The sequence below is a fragment of the Coregonus lavaretus genome, assembly GCF_964263955.1.
Source record: "Coregonus lavaretus genome assembly, chromosome: 7".
Classification (NCBI taxonomy): domain Eukaryota; kingdom Metazoa; phylum Chordata; class Actinopteri; order Salmoniformes; family Salmonidae; genus Coregonus; species Coregonus lavaretus.
Window position 1 is genome coordinate 14127884 of NC_139994.1, and position 20979 is coordinate 14148862.

Below are 20979 nucleotides of genomic sequence, written 5' to 3' on the forward strand. Positions count from 1 at the left end.
TGGGGAGAACAAGTATTTGATACACTGCCGATTTTGCAGGTTTTCCTACTTACAAAGCATGTAGAGGTCTGTAATTTTTATCATAGGTACACTTCAACTGTTAGAGACGGAATCTGTATGATTTTTAAGTAATTAATTTGCATTTTATTGCATGACATAAGTATTTGATCACCTACCAACCAGTAAGAATTCCGGCTCTCACAGACCTGTTAGTTTTTCTTTAAGAATCCCTCCTGTTCTCCACTCATTACCTGTATTAACTGCACCTGTTTGAACTCGTTACCTGTATAAAAGACACCTGTCCACACACTCAATCAAACAGACCAACCTCTCCACAATGGCCAAGACCAAAGAGCTGTGTAAGGACATCGGGGATAAAATTGTAGACCTGCACAAGGCTGTGATGGGCTACAGGACAATAGGCAAGCAGCTTATTGTTGGCGCAATTATTAGAAAATTGAAGAAGTTCAAGATGACGGTCAATCACCCTCGGTCTGGGGCTCCATGCAAGATCTCACCTCGTGGGGCATCAATGGTCATGAGGAAGGTGAGGGATCAGCCCAGAACTACACGGCAGGACCTGGTCAATGACCTGAAGAGAGCTGGGACCACAGTCTCAAAGAAAACCATTAGTAACACACTACGCCGTCATGGATTAAAATCCTGCAGCGCACGCAAGGTCCCCCTGCTCAAGCCAGCGCATGTCCAGGCCCGTCTGAAGTTTGCCAATGACCATCTGGATGATCCAGAGGAGGAATGGGAGAAGGTCATGTGGTCTGATGAGACAAAAATATAGCTTTTTGGTCTAAACTCCACTCGCCGTGTTTGGAGGAAGAAGAAGGATGAGTACAACCCCAAGAACACCATCCCAACCGTGAAGCATGGAGGTGGAAACATCATTCTTTGGGGATGCCTTTCTGCAAAGGGGACAGGACGACTGCACCGTATTGAGGGGAGGATGGATGGGGCCATGTATCGCGAGATCTTGGCCAACAACCTCCTTCCCTCAGTAAGAGCATTGAAGATGGGTCGTGGCTGGGTCTTCCAGCATGACAACGACCCGAAACACACAGCCAGGGCAACTAAGGAGTGGCTCCGTAAGAAGCATCTCAAGGTCCTGGAGTGACCTAGCCAGTCTCCAGACCTGAACCCAATACAAAATCTTTGGAGGGAGCTGAAAGTCTGTATTGCCCAGCGACAGCCCCAAAACCTGAAGGATCTGGAGAAGGTCTGTATGGAGGAGTGGGCCAAAATCCCTGCTGCAGTGTGTGCAAACCTGGTCAAGACCTACAGGAAACGTATGATCTCTGTAATTGCAAACAAAGGTTTCTGTACCAAATATTAAATTCTGCTTTTCTGATGTATCAAATACTTATGTCATGCAATAAAATGCATGGATTTTTGTTTTAGATTCCGTCTCTAACAGTTGAAGTGTACCTATGATAAAAATTACAGACCTACATGCTTTGTAAGCAGGAAAACCTGCAAAATCGGCAGTGTATCAGATACTTGTTCTCCCCACTGTATGTCTCTTTTATTCTTGGTTAAAAGTATTTTTGGACCAAAGACATTTAACACATTTTTTTAGGCCCCCACCCAAAAAATTGCTCGCTTGTTGACAACCCTTGCCTTATATAGTGCACTACTTTTGACCATGGTCCATAGGAATAGGGTGGCATTTGGGACACAGTCAGACAGTGATTAGGTCCCCAGAGGACAAGCCAACAGAGCAGCAGGCCCCTGGTTACTGGTAGGCTCCCTGCTGGCCCCAGGCCCCTGGTTACTGGTAGGCTCCCTGCTGGCCCCAGGCCCCTGGTTACTGGTAGGCTCCCTGCTGGCCCCAGGCCCCTGGTTGCTGATAGGCTCCCTGCTGGCCCCAGGCCCCTGGTTACTGATAGGCTCCCTGCTGGCCCCAGGCCCCTGGTTACTGATGGGCTCCACTATTCTCTGGGGGCCATGATTTGTGAATTTGTAGAGGTGATTTTCTTGGACATTGTTTTTTTTGAAGTTGTGTAGTGATGTGATTTATATATATTTTTGCAAATAAACTAGTTTTATTGTAGATCTGTGCTTATTTCAAGGATGGCAACTTCCTGGTTTTAGGCGTATCCATTTTGTTCAACAGGCATGAAAGTTGAGAACTGAATAGAACACCCAAGTGTATTACCCAGTGCATACTAATATCACCCTGTTGTTGTTGGACAGGTAAACCTCTAGACAGGTGTGACTGTGGAGATGTCCAAGGCTCCAGATTCCCCTGCACGGTCCCGCACCAGATCAAAGTCCCGGTCCAGATCCAGGTCTTACACACGGTCTCGCTCGAGAAGCCGCTCCAGATCCAGGAAGCACCGCTACAGGTGAGGTTTATTTTAACTTCCTTCCCCTATTGCAGTGGTCACCAAACGGTCGATCTCCAAGGCATTCCTAGTCAATCGCGAAACATTTCTGTAAAAAACTACGATAAAGCCTTGCATTACGGTTGGACGATTTTACGATTGCATCGTCGATGGGGATGACATCGTGATGTCACAAACAATGTTTTAGGGTATTTGAGTCTGGCAGTGCAGCGAGCACATAGCAGGGCGACATGCCAAATGGCCTATTCCCTATTTGTCATAACCTAAAATGTTCAATACATGTGTGGTAGTTGCTAATGCAAGAGAACAATGTAGACAGAGCGGAGGGCACCAAAGCAGCGCTAAATGACAGATGGGGCCTAACGTGTTTTTTTTTTCTCTCCAATGTTGGATGATGATCATGGGCCTTTTACAGCAGACACTCTGTCTGGCTTATTGTTTTAAAATCTTAATTTCCCATTTTTCTCCCCAATACCCATTAGATTTGAATGTGTCTTGTTGGCCTAGCCTACTCTTTGAGAGAGAGATATCCACCTCCTTGCAAACCAAACAGCCAATAATAGGCTATAGACCTACACATAGGCTACTGTCAATAAAAGTTGAAGTAGGCTAAAAGTTAAACTAATATTTACGAAGTGTTTATTCATGTCCGTAAGTTGTGCAATGGGAAACAGGGCAGCACTTTCAATAAGCGGGAACAAAAAAATCAATCAATGATGAGTTGGTGTCAAAGTTGTCTCAAACAACTTTTTATTTTGAATAACTTACAAATTGTGCATTTTATATCAAAGTTAACAACAGTCAGATATAACTCATTTATTATTTAGCTATTAACATTCTTTATAACACTTCAATGAACATTGGCTTAGGGTAAAAACGAATATGCCTATAATCCAGGTTATGCCTTTTTGCCTATCGAACTGTAAAACTCCTAAATATAGGCATGCAAGTTACAAAATAAAATAAAGACGAAAATGACCTACATTTGTGCAAAAAAACAAATGGTGCAAATGTCTTTCAAGGATATGTCTTTTGAATATAGGCTACAATAAAGTACAATGAGGAACCATTAGGTGTAGTTTTTGCCAAGTCTTAGGCCTACCTAAAGGTTTCTGGCAAGGAACACAAGCATGTTCACCTTTTCTGCCCCAGAGTAGCGCACTCAGCAGGATGATGCACTTGTAACCTCCTGAGTGGCGCAGTGGTCTAAGGCACTGCCTTGCAGTGCTAACTGTGCCACTAGAGATCCTGGTTCGAATCCAGGCTCTGTCGCAGCCGGCCGCGACCGGGAGACTCATGGACGGCGCACAATTGGCCCAGCGTCGTCCAGGGTAGGGGAGGGAATGGCCGGCAGGGATGTAGCTCAGTTGATAGAGCATGGCGTTTGCAACGCCAGGGTTGTGGGTTCGATTCCCACGGGGGGCCAGTATAAAAATAAATAAAAATGTATTCACTAACTGTAAGTCGCTCTGGATAAGAGCGTCTGCTAAATGACTAAAATGTAAATGTAAAAAATGTTATGTTGGAAAGTAGCAGTCGTCACTAGTTACCACAGCCACAAAGTCATAAAGCCAGCTTATTTCTACAATTTCTCTTATTAAAATGTGATTTTAACCCTAACCTTAACCACACTTTTAACCTTATGCCTAACCTTTAAATTACGACCAAAAAGCAAATGTAGCCTAATGCCCGATGTCCACCAGATGCGTTTTGTTTTGCTGGATGTCTAGCCAGCATTTTCCGTACTTGACGCCCGAGTGCTTCACTTTCCAACTAGCTAAAAGCTAGCTAGTTGGAGTCTGTGTGTACTTCTGTTTGTACCACCGCGCGGTAAAGCAACGCATGAGTTGAAAATATTGAATGTATGATGTACACAGAACACACCGCAGCCTAGTGCCGCACCCCCAACGTAGCGTTACGGACTGCTCCATTGACAATGAATGACTTCCGCCGGAACACAGAGTTTGCATCTGGTGGACATAAGGCGTAATGGAAGAAAGAATGTTGCAAATGCGCATACCCAGATGATCAAGATGAAATAACAATAGCCTACTCTTGGTATGGCTATAATATTCGTTTTTAAAAGGTAGGCTAATAACTGATATCTGAGTATTTTTATGGATAAGAGAAACATAGCCCTACCAATTTGAAAATAATTCTATAGACTAGATTAAAAAAGAAATAACTAGGCCTAATACTGTTTTGTTTTAAACAATGATTTAATGAGATTGTTTGTGGCTTTAGTAACAATTTAAATAAGAAAAATGACATGCAGCTAAGCACAGTTCTGGTATAACCAATGTGAACTTGTTTTTGCCACCAATTGACACCTCTGTGTCTGTTTGCAGCTTCCTCAAACGCACAGAAAAGTAAGTTGATACTGTGATTTCAAAACATCTAAAACATGACTAAAGAGAGACTCAACAAATACAGCAGAGCTGCTGTTTTTGAGTGAGTTCATGTTTAAAGTTTTTATTCAACACTTTTCTAAGCCATGAAATGTGCCTCTCCACTCGCGCTGCAGCCAGCGTTGCAGCTTCAATAAATTAGTAGCAAAATGGATCGGTAGGCTTGAGTTATTATTGACAGATTAGTTTTTTAATATAGAGGAATATCACTTTCTCTGGTCATAGGAGTAACAACATGAATTTGTGCATGAGGCAGAAATAATGTGGTATGACTCGAGTTTCGCCATCAGCTGGAAGACGGTGTCCCCTTTTTGGTCAGTCTTCACGGAGGAGGAGAGCTGAGGGACGGTCCGACAGTGAGAGGCGGACCCTCTGATGCTCTCCCTCCGCTGATACAGACCATCAGATGCAGGCACAATCAGTCCAGTAAAATAAAAAAAAGCACATTATTTCAATGTATGCTCACTCAACTGTGCCTCACAAGTAATACCACAAATGATGATCTATTACCAGTGTGATCATATACCTCAAGTTTTGAAATATAATTTTAAAATGGTCTGAGAAGAACATTGGCATGGCAGTTCAAGCATAGCCAATATGCAGTGATAATGTATTGGGCTTTTAGCCTACTACAAACCTAATTGCTACAGAACTGTTTTAATAGGTTAATATTGCACAGGCTTATGTTTTTTTATGTAATGTTTAATAAAATTCTGAGCGGTAGATCTCTGCCTTTATTTTGACTCAGTGATCTCGGCTCAAAGTTTGGTGACCACTGCCTTACTGTATGAAGAGTTGTCATCCATTCTTGTTTTTCATAAGATTACTGGGATGTATAGCCTACCCACCATGAGATTTGAATATGTGCACTTCCTGTTCTTCAGCCTTGAGTTGGGCTATATCGGTTCTTTGAATAGTTGGGTAAGACAAACTTCCTACTACTGGTCCTTTTTTATCCCTTGTTCTTCTTCTTTTGCTACTAGAAGACTAACCTCTCTTCACATTAAGGCTGATGTGCTGTATCGATTGAGGCTGTGACGATACCAGTATCACAATTTTTCTTATTTGTTTTATAGCAAAAATGAAAACACGAAGCAGAGCAAACTCTTTGGTCCTTTTTAAAGGGTAACTCTCAACTCCAATTTCTGCCTTTGCCCAACCCATTAAAATAGTTAAAAAATGCATTCAGGTGAGAAGTTGTGGGTGGGGGGAATTTTTTAAAGCACATAGATTTGTATGAAACGATAAGCAAAAACGTTGGATTTGGTCATATCCGGAAATGTACCTTACTGACTTTAGAATTTTGTGTAACGGCAGTAGTCTAGTCAAGGAAGCATCATGCAAAATATATTAGGCGTGCTGTCACCTGCTTTTATAGTAAGCCTTGAGGTGGTACCACCAAGCACATCTAGAAGGGAGTGTAGGCTATTTCATACTGTGCCTCTACATCACAATTTAAATGGTAGCTGTAGTAACTTGACAAGGAATGGCCACACGCATTTCAATATTACTTTCCTTTACTTTCAACCCAATAAATAAAAGGTGTACAAACGGTAAAAAAACAGCAGAACGATATAGCCCACTCAACCTGTGGTAGAATCACATTGTACAGATCTGACTCTTGGTGATGACATCATCAAAGGGGAAAGGTCACAGTTAATGCCAATAATAACCATGCACATATGAATAGCAATCATACTATACTGCAGGTAAGTACAACACCTATCCAATGTAATTATTTATATAGTGTCCACACTATAACAGTAGCGTTGAACCGCTAGGGGTAAAACTAATTAGATTTACTACTAAAAGACCAAAATACACTGTACAAATCGACTGACCGGGTGAAAGCTATGATCCCTTATTGATGTCACTTGTTAAATCCACTTTAATCAGTGTAGATGGAGAGGAGACTGGTTAAAGAATGATTTTCAAGCCTTGAGACAATTGAGACATGGATTGTGTATGTGTGCCTTTCAGAGGGTGAATGGGCAAGACAAAATATTTAAGTGCCTTTGAACGGGGTATGGTAGGTGCCAGGCGCACCGGTTTGAGTGTCAAGAACTGCAATGCTGCTGGGTTTTTCATGCTCAACAGTTTCACATGTATCCAGAATGGTCCACCACCTAAAGGACATCCAGCCAACTTGACACAACTGTGGGAAGCATTGGAGTCATCATGGGCCAGCATCCCTGTGGAATGCTTTCGACACCTTGTAGAGTCCATGCCCCGACGAATTGAGGCTGTTCTGAGGGCAAAGGGGGGCTCAATATTAGGAAGGTGTTTTGTACAGTCAGTGCATATCACTTTTGCAACAAACTGTCAAAATGAAGACCGGAGTTGACGTGTGTCACTTAAACTAAGCCTAAATGTTTTTTCATGAAAGTTACTCTTTAAAAACCTGCTGTATGTAAAATATTGTGTGCTATAGATTGGAAAATATAAAAATGAATGTGACTCTGAATGACGCCGTAATTATGTTTGTTTCCAACATTAGGGCTGTTTTCCTAAAGAAGTTAAATCCGCTTAGTGTTTTGTTTCCTTGTCGCGTTAGTATCGCGATACTGGTATCGTCCCGGCCCTAGTATCAATGCTCTGGGACAGTCTACAGCCTCTTTTCCAGATGACACATTATAGGGCCTATTATACAACCTCGTTCCAGTCTTCTGTTGAACTATACATTTTGTGAGAGACAGAATAAAATACTGCACTTACATAACATGTAGGGAGTGATGCCATCAGTTTTGATAAATTATTGAGTCAGCCTTTTGTTTCAGAGGAATACTTAAATCCTTTTGATTTGATTTCATAATTTGGGTTAGTTATTTTCTCTGAAGGAGAAGGGCTGCTAGACAGCGTTCAGCACTTTGTGGGAAAGTGTTCGGCTGTTAGGACTTTCATGAGGAATTATATGGGTTAGTTACGTCACAACTTAGTTTTTCATGACTGAGCTTTGTGATTTTTGAAAATATTGATATTAAGTAGGCTATTGTTAAAGTTTGATTCCAGTCTGGCAGGAGATATTTTTTTTGTTTTTGTTTTTTGTTGGGCCATGTAGACACTTGGGACCTCTTTCAGTTAAATGGTCAGCAATGCATAAGACAAGTGACATACATTTTAGTGATTTGTCCAAAGGGAAAGAAATGGCTGGAAGTGCGTGCTTTCATAAAGAGAGAAGGGGGGGGGGGGGGGGCAAACCCCCTCCCCCCCACTCCCTTCTTGAAGGATTAGAGTGAAAACGCTTCCTGTTTTGGCCCAATGTGTACCGCCTCTTTCCACTGCTCCAGTTCCTCCACACACTCGCTCTCACCAGACATGGGGAGTCCCTCACTACTGTAAGTGTTCTATGTTGCTCACTGCTTAGCACATCACCTCCAGAATATTCCAATGAAAAGGCGCAAGCGGTAAGTTATCGGGGTTTTTATTAGAGGCTTACATGACGGATTTAGCTGTTTGGGGGTTCCGTTCCGCCACCTCTGCGGTACATGGGTAGAAACCAATCTACGGTTTGCTTGCTGCGTGGGTTCTAATTCGGGTTTTATAGTAAGTCCCAACTTGCATTAGTCGTTTTTAAAATTTGCCTGGTACTTTGCATTTTCCTGGATATGTAAAGTGTGCTGATGTACTGTAGGCACGGTACTTTCAATGTTATTGTACTTCTACTGCTACTACTATGTGGTGTTCTATTTCATTCTTTGTACATTATTTCCATTGATTTTTAAGGACAGATGTAAGAATCTTCTCCCAGTGTGTGTAACAGGCAAGACATGATCTTAAACTATTCAAAGGTGTTTAGGCCTAGATAGCAGACTTTTATACCCTCCAGGATTTAACCAAATGCATTGGCTAGTGGCTACATTTGCATGAGTAGGCCTCCATTATATTTGTTCATAAGAAACACTGGTTATTATATTCCATATAATGCTAGAATGGGCACTTCTCCTGCTCTTTCCATCCAGTCAAAGGGCACCTTGAAGTGAAGTTGTTTGAATGTTGAGTGTTCAGAGGAAAATGGCAACAGGAGGAGGATATTTGCTGAGTTGATCTCTGGCTGAGTTGTAATTGGTGATATAGTGTGTGGTTTTGTAGCTCCCCCGAGTGGACAGAATACTCCATAACACAGTCCCTCAGTCCCATTCACTTGGACCACTACCAGTTCATTTACAGTCAGGTTTTTTGTATTGAGCCTGACCGTGTGCTGTTTGTTTAATTCACTCCCAGCTATTGAATACACCTGAGGGGTATACTACGAAGCAAGCTAGATCTAATCAGGTTTTTTTCAAAAGCTAACCAGCTTCAGTTAGCTTCACATTCCAGCTCAGGCTTCATCCATACTACGACGGTGGATATTGCTCGTCCGCCTGCCGCTAAGTTTAGGCTTGTAACTGCGAGTGCATGTCACACATGGCTAGTCGAACACTTCATGGAGACAATGCTGAAACATCAATCCATGGGCAAGTCACATTCATTTGTCCCGAAATCTAAATGAAAGAAAAGTTATCTTGCAAATTCAGCAGGGTATGGTGTGAAAAATACTTTTAGAAGTGCTGTCTTTATTTTATTACTTTGGTGTGGTTATCAATGAACGAGCACCTTTTTTTCCCCCACACACCTATGATAAAATAATTGTGTTAAGTCATACAAAAGTTTTACTGGTCATGAAGTTTCAAATGCATTTGTCATTACTACATTTGTAATGTGATAGGTATTTTAACATACTTTTCTTTTTGCACACAAACACATTTGATTAGTAAAATATTTAATCAGTTGTCTTCCTCAAATGAAGTGGATGATGACTCAATGTTTGCGAGAGGGAGGGAATCAGATTTAATTTATCCTCAACTCGCGGCTCAGACACTTCATTTAGGATAAATGTAGTTAGCCCTGATTTAGCCTGCCCCAGAGCAGTTTAGATCTGAAAGATTCGTTGACCAAAGTTACTTGAGCTAACTCAAACTACATTCGTAGTATAGGACAATTTTTTCCGGATCTGTTAATGTTGTGTTACTGTTTAGACAACTACATTTTCTGGGCAAGTGACCATAATGTTCAGGCAAGTTAAAAACTGCTCCTGACCTGACGGACGGGCAAGTGCCTTTTGAGAGCTTCATGTCAATCCCTGTGGGGTTTATTTCATGTTCTCTCTGAGTGAATTGTCTGGAGACAGGCAAACGCACACCTGAGTTGGCAAAGTGCAGGCTGGCGGAACAAAACACTTTTCCTCTCTGTATGAATACACCAGACTGGATTTTAGCCTACTTATGTGTTTACAATGTTTAGGCTACCTCCTGAAAATTGTATGGGCATTGACTACACAGTATCTTTTAACATGCATCTCTTGCCCCTCTTCTCTTGTCTTCTGTTTTCTTCTCTTCTCTCTCCTAGTTCCAGGTCTCGTTCCCGTTCCAGATCTCACTCTCCGTCCCACGGCAGGAACTATCCCACCAGAGACTACCAGAACAACCAGGGTTACCAGGGTTACCAGAGAGGCTACAACCGCGGCTTCCGCAGACCCTTCTACTTCCGTGGTAGAACCCGGGGCTTCTACCCTCGCCGTGGTTACCAGAGAGGAGGGAACAGCTACGGCTACAGAGCCAACAACTGGCGGGGGGGGGGCTACCGGGACGGGCCACACCGCGACCAGGATCACCACGGTCCGCACAGCCCCAGGAGAGGCCGCTCACGCTCCCGCTCCCGCACTCCTAGGAAACGCTCGGGCAGCCGCAGCCACTCGCGGTCTCGATACTCTGACCGCTCGTCCTCCAGGGGTTCCCGGTGGTCTCGGGGGCGCCACAGCTCGTCTCGCTCCCGCTCCTCGTCCCCGCGGCATCACCGCAGCAGCCCTAGCTCGGGGAAGCCTGGCTCCAAGGATGTAAAGGACAGGGCTACGCCAGCAGAGGTCAAGGGGGAGAGAGGAGAAGGGGCTGTGGAGCAGGCAGGAGGAAAGGGGGGAGAGGGCAGTAGTCATGATAAGACCTCTGCTGGGAAATGGCAGGGTCTGAGTGACTATGACACCAGCCCCAAACGCAGCAGTCCCACTGTTGGTGCCAACCAGGAAAAATCCGAACCCAAAGGGCCGTTGTGGAGAACCATCGGCAGCACTGGCAGTGCTCCCTCCACCAACAGCCCACCGGGCTCCACCAAGGCCGGGCCGACCGCCTCCTTCAGCGGGTTTGGCTTCCTTGGCAAGGAGGATCCCACCAGGGCAGACGATAAGATTGCCATTTCCTCTGCTTTCAAAAAGTATGTTCCATACTTCCCTTTACATTCTGCTAAATTTGTCTTTCATCATATGTTTTGTTTTATTTTCTTTTAAGTTGAGTTTTCTTCATCCCAGTATGTGATTGTAATTCTTCTTTCAAAATTGTTCAGTCTGTGCCCAGCTGCAAAGATCCTTGGAAGAATACAGTTAAAAATGGATGCCATTGTCAATAGCAGTCTTCTTCTCATTTCAAATGCTAATGACAACATTTAAAAAGTCGCTGGCTGTTGTCCTCTGCTATGCATTGAAAGGAGGTTCAGTTGTATGAAATCCCCCTAATTTAGGAGGTGGTGATTAAGTATAATTATTACAAAAGCAGTCCTGTGCTATTGTAAGTGTTACATGTCATTCTGTGGTGTTGTGATAGTCACCTCTATGGTTGTGCTGTCTTGTTTGTTTATTTTCTGTTTGTTGATCATCTAACATTTTGTACCCCTTGTGGCGAAATGCATTCGATTTTAATATCAGTGCCCTGTTAGAAAACTGGGATCCTGTAACAAAACTAGATTTTAATCAACATTCTCCTTTGTATAACATGTTGTAAAGGTCCATTTAATTCTCTGTCTGATTGGCCAGGTTCTTGGCAGAAAACAAGAGCAAAAAGCAGCAGCAGGCGGCGGCAGAGTGGGAGAATGGCCGGGACAGGGACCAGAGCACCACGGACGGAGACGGCAGAGAGAAAGTCAAGAGCAGGACTAGCAGTGGCCTCTTTAACATAACAGCAGCCTCCTTCAGCTCCAAGGCCGATAAGTCCCTTCCCTTCCTGGACAAAGCTGAAGAGGCCTTCCTCAAGTCTCAGGCTGCAGGGAGAGAGAGAGAGAGGGAGGTGGAAGAGGAGGCCAAGCCCAAAGGAGCCACCCTGACGACACGGGACGTGTTTGGGAAGTGGGAAGACGAGCCCCATTACTACCTTCCAGGGAAGGACGAGGAGAGACTGAGAGACACGGCCGAAGACGTGGAGGAAGACCTGGAGCACATGGAGGAGGAGCTCTACCGCAGCCGCAAGCAGGCCTCCAAGAAAGAAGAGAAGAAGAAGAAGGAGAAGAAAGACAAGGAGAAGAGCAGTATGTCCCCAGCCACAGCAACCATGGTCCCTAGGGGTTCAGGTAGCAGGGAGAAGGACAGGCCCCTGGCCCTGTTCCCCGTCACTAGGGTGGAGTCACCCCTACCCAGGCCCTCTGGAAAGAGGGAGGACTTTGAGCTTAGTATCAACTCCTTTGACAAGATGGCCAGGTAAGCAGCATCACCAATACTGTTCATAAACAGACAGCTTGGAGGGTTAATATTTTCTGAAAACATAATTTTGAACACTGGGTAGTTTTTGATCTGCTTGAAGGTTAACATGTTTATGGAACTCGTCACGGTCTTGAACACAACAGTTTTGTATCTGCTTGATCCACCTGGTCTCTTTCTCTTCTCAGCTGCTCTGGAGGTCTGACCAGGGAGCGTGGTATGTCCAGGGATCTGGTGCATCCCACTAAGAAAGATCATGGAGAGTTCCGTTCCATCTTCCAGCATATTCAGGCTGCTCAGCTCAGACGCAGCCCCTCGGAGCTGTTTGCGCAGCACATTGTCACCATTGTGCACTACATCAAAGGTAAGGTCTCTTGTTGGGGACCATAAAGTGTTGTCTATGAAGCCACAGACACAACAAGGACAGCAGTAGGTTTGAAATATTCAATAGTTCCATGGACTGTTCAATCACTAGTTCCTTTGTAGGATTTGATGTAATTCCGTCATTGTGAGATCATTTCAAGTCCTTTGAATTAAACAATTGTCTGAATCGGGGCATAAAGTTAACTTTTTGGTCTACCAGCCACTGTGGCAGGTAGATTTCGAAATCTACCAGCCACTCAGATTTTTTACCAGCCCAAATATATTTTTTCTGCTAAAATGACACTCTTGGGTTAGCTATACATTTTTTTGGTAGAAGCGTTGTCTTCTCTTCTCTAGCAGTTGAAACTCAAACATAGAAAAACAACCTAGCTTGTGAACAAAACAATGTAAATAGCCAAGAAACACAAGGACAGAGACTCACTTCAGTAGACTTTCATTTCAAGTAAATTAGACCAACTGTTATGGCTGTGTGCAGGGCTTCTAAAAATGAATCTTTCACTCAGCTCTTGGCTGTGGAGCTCTGACCACCCGCCAACGTGGCAGGTGAAATAGACATCTTACCCGCCAATGCCAAAATCTACCCGCAGGTGGCGGGTGTTAATTTTAGGCCCTGGTCTGAGTTAGAGTTGTCCATTGACTAGAAAAACTATATAAATATTATATCTGTCCTCTATTTGCAGCCCAACATTTCAGCTCTTCAGGCATGACTTTAAGTGAGCGATTTGCCATGTACCAAAGAAAAGCCGCTGAGATGGAATTGATGAAGCCAAGGAAGAGTCCAGAAATCCACAGGTAAGGCAGTCTTTCTCATAACTGTCAGCCAGTATGGGCTGCCTTCTCTTCAGATTGCTATGAGTTCACGTCAAACATTCAATATCGCTGCAAAGTTGTGTGTTCAACAAATGAATTACTCTCAAATACTTTGAGACGATTGTGAGTTAAGTACATGCTTTGATGTAGCCATATCCAACTCACCTTGTGCCTTTTTAACTTTTGTGTTCCCCTACAGGAGAATCGATGTCTCCCCCAGTGCGTTTAAGAGACACTCTCACCTGCTAGAGGAGCTGGAGGACTGCAGCTACAAGGTGAACGGCCTTTTTGACATTTGATGTAAAAATTGAAGGTGATTTGAGACGATCCAAAGCAGCAGTGTTCAGCTTGTGCTTTTCTTTTAAAGGAGATGCATAAGTCTAAATCAAAAGAGCCCAATTGTGTATTGTAATCCCAAGCGAGCCCCCCAGCCTATGAGATATGGTTATTGAGCGGGTATGTACGTACCCAAGAAAAAGCTAAAAGGAGGTGACTTAAGATGCTGTGTCCAAGCCTCTCATGGGACCCTAAGCAATGCCATTGTAAGTATTTCTCCTCAAACAAACAAGCAACATGTATTCAAGTTCAGTAAAAAATGATTTAGTTTTTAAAGGATATCTTAAAAGCATGCTCCTGTTCCCCATGAGTGTGTAGATGTCTGTTACTTGGCCAAGTTACTCTAATAAAGCCTTAGAAAATTAACTAAGATTACATTAACACACGTGATTGATCTGTTTACTTGAGTACATAAATTCAAAAAACTTTGATATAGAACTTTGAAGTTATTTGGAAGAAAAGATTTCAAGATGGCCTTAGCGCTCTGGATGGATGCATTTATTGCCATCACCAGCAGATGGGGTGCAATACTACACACACACACACACACAAACACTCAACGTCCTTCTTTCACTGCATGTAATTGTTTTACTTAAGCTTTCATATATATTCATAGGTTGCACCCCTGTCACTCAGTCACACCATGCCATTGTTATGAACATTCTCAAGACGCCCTCATGATAAGCCCAGTCATTCTGAATGGAGGCTAATTACTGTTTTGTCTACATTATACTATAGTGGCCTGGAAATACAATGACATTGCTAAAGTAGGCAAATATTTTGTAGGCAACAACTTTGCCATCATTATCATGCTGTCAAATTCACTTAGACAGATAGAAATGTCATTATCTTGCAAAGTTTCTCAAAAATAGCTTGCAATGCTAACATTAGCTAGCTAAAATCCGATGGTCTCCCCTCAATCTTAGCTAGCTAGCTAATGTAATACTGCATCTAAGTCAATCTGGTGACATCACAATGATGACAATGTTTTCTTACTAATTATTTGCCTCCTGTTAAAATGTCATTGTATTTCCAAGACACTGTAATGCACTTTTGATTAAATCTTCATCAGCGCTCATTGACAATGCATTGAGTAGAATGCTCAGTCGGGCATCAGTCCTAAAACAAATGTTCAAACAAATATTGTGACGACATGTGCAACCCATGACATGGAAAAGCATCATTACTTCATTATGTTGCCCATTTATTATGTAATGAAGCATTCTTACAAGTGGTAGTGTCTTCTAAGTTGTGGTATCGGAAGCGGCCACTAACATAGACAGCACATCCATATCTTCACAGGATCAGGGTAAAAAACCTAAAGGTGACCCAATGGACCTACGTCTGGATATAGAGCGCCGAAAAAGGTTTACTGGGAAGGAGCCTGGGCAGCACAAACGTGACGGGGGCAAGGGCTCCGGAGGCTCCCGAGGACCCAGCCAAGAGGGGTCCTCCGAGAAATCCGCCAAACGCCACAAGAAATCCAAGTAGGTTTATTATAGCTTACTTTAAAATCACCTCCCATAGTCTCTTCCATCCCTGAATTGTTTATTTCATTGAAATGTGGTTATATAAACTATATGCATGTCATTTTTCCACCCAAAGATTTCTTTGTGATTTCATGTTCAGCACTTAAAATATGGATCCAGTTAAAATGGAGTCTAATTGTAATTTCCTATTTTACCCCTCTCGCTCAACAGAAAAACCAAAAAGAAGCGTGATCGCTCTCCATCCTCCTCCTCTTCCTCCTCCTCTCCCTCTCCCTTCAGAGGAGGGTTCAGAGGTAAAGACCACATGATGGGGGAGGAGGTGGAGCACATGGACCAGGGCTACAGTAAGCCTCGCTTCGGGCCCCGGGACTATGGAGGCCCCATGGATAGGGGTCCCCCCCGGGACTACGGAGGCCCAATGGATAGGGGTCCCCCCCGGGATTGTGATGGCCACATGGACAAGGGTCCCCCCCGGGATTATGAGGGCCACATGGAGAGGGGTCCCCCCCGGGATTATGAGGGCCACATGGATAGGGGCCGGGGACGTGGAGGAGGATTTGTAAGTTCTGCTCTCTGTGTGATGTAGCCTACTGTATGGACTGGAGTGCACTATTGGAATGACTCTGATATGTGATTGTCTTGTAATTTTCTATCCTTATAACTTCGCTATAGACTGTGCTTCTCTGCTCTGTTCCTTCCTCCTAATGATGATGATGATGATGATAAGGAGAATGAGGTGGATGATGATACTATTTCACTCTTAATCCATACCTGATTAATAAAGGTAAAGTAATACTCATGTGACATTCAGAAACACAATACTCACAGCAGAAGCCTGACTCCTCCTCCTTCTCTCCACAGCCAACTGAGAGCCCCTGGTGTTCTTTCTGCTTGCTCGCTCTCTCACTCTCTCCATCTCTTTGATGTATTTGATCTTTATCTCTGGACTGCTTTCCTGCAGCTATACTTTTTAATTCCGTCCAAGCCCTCAGTCCAAGCCCTCAGTCCAAGCCCTCAGTCCAAGCCCTCAGTCCAAGCCCTGTGAATAATGGTAATGATAATAGTTGATTGTGCTCGGACTAAGTTTCCCCTAGGTACATATCTAGGATCAGCTACCCCTCCCTCAATCCTAACCTTAACCATTAGTAGGGGAAATGCAAGATCAGTGTCTAGGGGCAACTTCACTCTACACCCCCAGTCTGACCCTGTTTGTTTTGGTTTCAGCTCCCCAGAGTGAGAGGAGGTGGAAGGGGCTGGAACAGGGGCAATTACCAAGGAAACAACAACAGCAACCCCCCTCCTAATATGAGCAACGCCCCCCCAGAACGCCCGCCAGACGAGGAGTGGGACCCAGAGTACACTCCTAAGAGCAGGAAATATTACTTTGTAAGTTTCAGCACCTTGATTTGAGTATACCATAATGACTTTTTTTGTGTGGGTACTTCTCTTCACAGTATCCCTAGTGGATTTGAATCCAAATAGTCTCTCCTGACATTCTGATCTGATTTTGGTTCTGGGTTTCCCAGATTAGAATATGAAAACATGGTCTTGATTCTGTTTCAGTATTGTGATAGGTGATCATCTTAGCTCTTAGTGAGATTAAATAAAATATTTATACATGTTAAATCTGGAATCTGTAGCAGTGAAACTGCCTCGTCCGTTTGCGATATTACAACAAAGACGTTATCTCAAACAACGGACATAGTTTTCCTTCGGACATCATTGCACGCGCGATAGAACAGCAGAGTATGTTCTATGATTATTTATATATTTTTACCACGATGCAGAATGCTCCTCTGCCCTGTTTCAAAAGAAAACAATAACAATTGTGCCTGGGGCGACCAGTGGCGCTGTTTCACCAAATGTGGATCTCTGCTATAATAATGAACATTAATACATGTGAACACATTTTCATTTGCTGATGCTGTCTTGGAATCCTTTTCACTGCTCTCTCTCGACTCTTGATATGGTCTAAACAATTTAATACACGTAAACACTGACATGTTAATCTTGCTGAATAGTGGTATCCTTTTCACTGACCTCTGTCTACTTATTTGGCAGCATGATGACCGAGAGGGAGAGAAGACGTGGCTGGAGAGCCGTGGCCGGGGCCGAGGGGCATTCCCCCGCAGCAGGGGACGCTTCATCTACCGCAAGGGGGGCAGCAGCCCCAACAAGTGGACTCATGACATGTTCCAGGGGGACGGGGAGGAGGGGGGTGAGCACGGGGAGGAGCACCACACAGAGATGGACCAGAAAGACAACATCCAGGCCGGAGACCCCTCAGCATCCAAGCTGGAGTAGACCCTCCTCCATCTTCTTCCTCTGCCATCTTCCTCCAGAGCTTTCTGTCCATCTGTTTGTTAGAGGTCATCTGATTATCTGCCGTCATCTCTGTGTAAGCTAGAAGAGCCTAAACCCTGGCTACCTGCCCTGCACATAGTCAGTCACAGCATCAGAATGTACACGGTCGTTTTCGTATTGACTCGAGCCACTTTCAGTAAGGGTTATATGGGATAACTTTTTTTAATTGAACTTGAATTAAGGGGTGAGCTATTTTAATTACTACCAGTAATTTGTCTTTGTTTCTGGGTGTTTGATATGTAAAGATGCGCTTTGTTTGTCTTTTGTCTGTATTTGCTTGTTTGTGTTACGAACAATAGCAGACTGGTTTCCAATCGTCTCCTGTGGGATATACTACAAAGCAGGATAAAGGAGTTGGTAAGCTAACTTGCCTAAGTATTATGAAATAACTTTTTTATATATTTTTGGAGTCAATTAGACCATGCCCAGATTGAAATAGGCATGGTCTAATTGACTCAACAACCAAAAACGCATATGGAAGTTTAGCTTTCTTAATGATCCAGAATATCTGTAGTTATTTCTGGTTGTTTATCAAAGTTAGCTGGCTAACTCATTGATCTTGCTTTGTAGTATACCCCTCTGGGTCCTCTGAAATGGTGACGTTATTGTAGCTACGTTGATTTAAAACTTCCAGGACAAAGTAACTTTTCTCAAGACATAGAAATGACAAATGCATTTGTGCCTTAAAATTGATATTCATAGTGATATGTATTGCTCTATATACTTTCGTCGTACAGCTTTTCTGCTGTACTAGTTAACACAAGCCTTTTAGCTAAACAGTTGTTTTGGGCAGTGATAGGTTTTTGATGTTATTTTGCATGACACTTTGGTCCCATGGGGTGGGAAGGTTAGAGTCCAATCTCTACTGTGGGTACTGGGCTCATACTAGAGCTGGGCGATGTGGACAAAAATCCATATCACGATAGATTGCCTGAATTGATGCGATAATGATAAATAGAACGATTCGTTTCTAACATTAATGTGCACCACAGTTTTTTTTATGATCCTTTAAACTACCACTAGTTTGATGGTTGTAGCCATCAATTGTCCCATTAATAATCACCCATATTAGCAAACACATTTCTCTAGTATAGGCTACTTATCGTAATGAACGATATCAGCAAAAAGCCTGCAATTTAATTTTAGGTTTATCATCCCAGCTATAGCTCGCACACCAGTATGTCCTGCCACGTTGAGAATTCTCCATCATATCCTACATAAGCATTCTCAATACTTCTGCTCTTCTACTTGTTGGGGGGCTTGAGGGTTTTAGGTATATCACTATTTAGATTTTTTTTTTAATGAATATAATTAGAGGAACAAAAAAAACAAAATTATTGATATTGAGGCCTTTATCTTGGGATGTTTAAATATACTGAACAAAAATATAAATGCAACATTTTAAAGTGTTGGTTTCATGAGCTGAAATAAAATATCACAATTTTCCATATCACAAAAAGCTTATTTCTCTCATTGTGTAAAAAAAAAATTACATTCCTGTTAGTGAACATTTCTCCTTTGCCAAGATAATCCATCCACCTGACAGGTGTGACATATCAAGAAGCTGATTAAACAGCATGATCATTACACAAGTGCATCTTGTGCTGGGGACAATAACACAATGCCACAGATGTCTCAAGTTTTGAGGGAGCGTGCAATTGGCATGCTGACTGCAGGAATGTCCACCAGAGCTGTTGCCAGAGAATTTTATATTCATTTCTCTACCATAAGCCGCCTCAAGTCGTTTTACAGAATTTTGGCAGTACGTCCAACCGGCCTCACAACTGCAGACCATGTGTAACCATGCCAGCCCAGGACCTCCACATCCTGCTTATTCACCTGCGGGATCATCTGATACCAGCCACCCGGACAGCTGATGAAACTGAGGAGTATTTGTCTGTAATAAAGCCCTTTTGTGGGGAAAAACTGTCTGATTGGCTGGGCCTGGCTCCGAAACGCGTGGGCCTATGCCCTCTCAGGCCCACCCATGGCTGCCCAGTCATGTGAAATACATATATTAGGGCCTAATGAACTTATTTCAATTGACTGATTTCCTTATATCAACTAACTCCAGTAAAATAATTGAAATTGTTGCGTTTATATTTTTGTTCAGTCTAGAATAGCAGTTTATGGGCTTCATCATTTTAGTCCTTCCGTAATGTTCTACATCAAAAGTTAAACCTACAATATTGAGGTTATGGTACAAGATAACATAAGTAGAAGTTTTCGCTGTATGTGGCAAATAAGTACTGTCAAAGTATACTTGTTGGTGAACACAGGTGAGTAGACGTCAAGGAGCAGGTTTAGTGAGGTACAGTACAGGACTGTGCTGCTTTGTGCAGTCTACCCCAAGACTGCAATGTGTCCATACTGTATGTATTGAGCAGAACTGTAGGACTCTAATTCTTTGTTTTTACGCTCTTACTCGAAACAGAAGCTGACGTCTTTTCTACTGTTCCCTCAGAGATTTGAAGTGCTTGTCATTAATTTTCAATAAATATTTTCTCTGGTTCACTTGAATTGTTTTGTCATTTATTACTCGCATTTTCCTTCTGCACTTCTCATTTAAAGTTCCATTCGTTTTCAACATCCTGAACTTGACCTGTGATATCAAATGCTGGATGGAAGGTCAGTTGCTCTAAAAGTTGTACACATCCACGGTATCTGGTATATTGCAGTTCTTTGGACTCTACAAGATATTTTGCAACATTTCTAACTCATTTTAGACTTTATGAATGCCTGCTTAGGACTATTTGATAAGTACTGCAGGAATTTGGAAATGAGCACATACTCGATATGTGACTGTGCAGACTAGTGGTGCGCGGGTCAGCTGTTTGTTCACCTGCAATTGCTAATAACCCATCCCGTGCAGACTGAAGTTTCATAACCTCAAAAGCAAACACAAGTCGCTCACTCAAGCTGCATTCAAGGTTAAGTCCCAAATGGCACCCTATCCCATAGTGCACTACTTTTGACCAGAGCCCAAGGTCCTGGTCAAAAGTAATGCACTATACAGGTAATAGGGTGCAATTTGGGACACACAGGTTTGTTTTCTCTGGCTGTTGTAACAATCCCCAATTGAAGTAGTGACATTTCTAACAGGACATTTACTGGCACTGGACATGAACACTCCAGTCATAACAAGCAACCTTTTCATTAAGCATAGGACGGTTTGGAGGGGAAAAACTCACCCAGGGAAGCCAAAAATAGACGACCCCCTGGGACATAGCTTGGATGCACTGGACTTTGCACAAGGGAAGCAGTGCCTTGGTAAGATGTACAGTACAGCACAGGGGTATGTCCAAAATGACTCCCTATTCCCTATATAGTACACT

The 20979-nt window shown here is 43.1% G+C and overlaps 1 protein-coding gene across 6 annotated transcripts in view; it reads left to right on the plus strand.

Moving 5' to 3' along the window:
- thrap3b (thyroid hormone receptor associated protein 3b) overlaps window positions 1-20158 on the plus strand; it is a 25406-nt gene extending 5248 nt beyond the window's left edge. For 3 of the 6 annotated variants that reach the window (XM_084164832.1, XM_084164830.1, XM_084164831.1), the window contains exons 2-11: window positions 2206-2357; window positions 10151-11008; window positions 11604-12260; window positions 12449-12624; window positions 13325-13436; window positions 13654-13729; window positions 15093-15277; window positions 15491-15839; window positions 16505-16666; window positions 17342-20158. In XM_084164832.1, the coding sequence (XP_084020958.1) occupies window positions 2236-2357; window positions 10151-11008; window positions 11604-12260; window positions 12449-12624; window positions 13325-13436; window positions 13654-13729; window positions 15093-15277; window positions 15491-15839; window positions 16505-16666; window positions 17342-17584 (2940 nt within the window). In that variant the 5' untranslated portion in view covers window positions 2206-2235 and the 3' untranslated portion in view covers window positions 17585-20158. Of the gene's footprint in view, window positions 1-2205; window positions 2358-10150; window positions 11009-11603; window positions 12261-12448; window positions 12625-13324; window positions 13437-13653; window positions 13730-15092; window positions 15278-15490; window positions 15840-15952; window positions 16065-16141; window positions 16330-16504; window positions 16667-17341 lie in introns of those variants that run through there. The other 3 variants (XR_014613455.1, XR_014613456.1, XM_084164833.1) reach the window with 3 other exon arrangements.
- The last annotated feature ends 821 nt before the right edge of the window (window positions 20159-20979 follow it).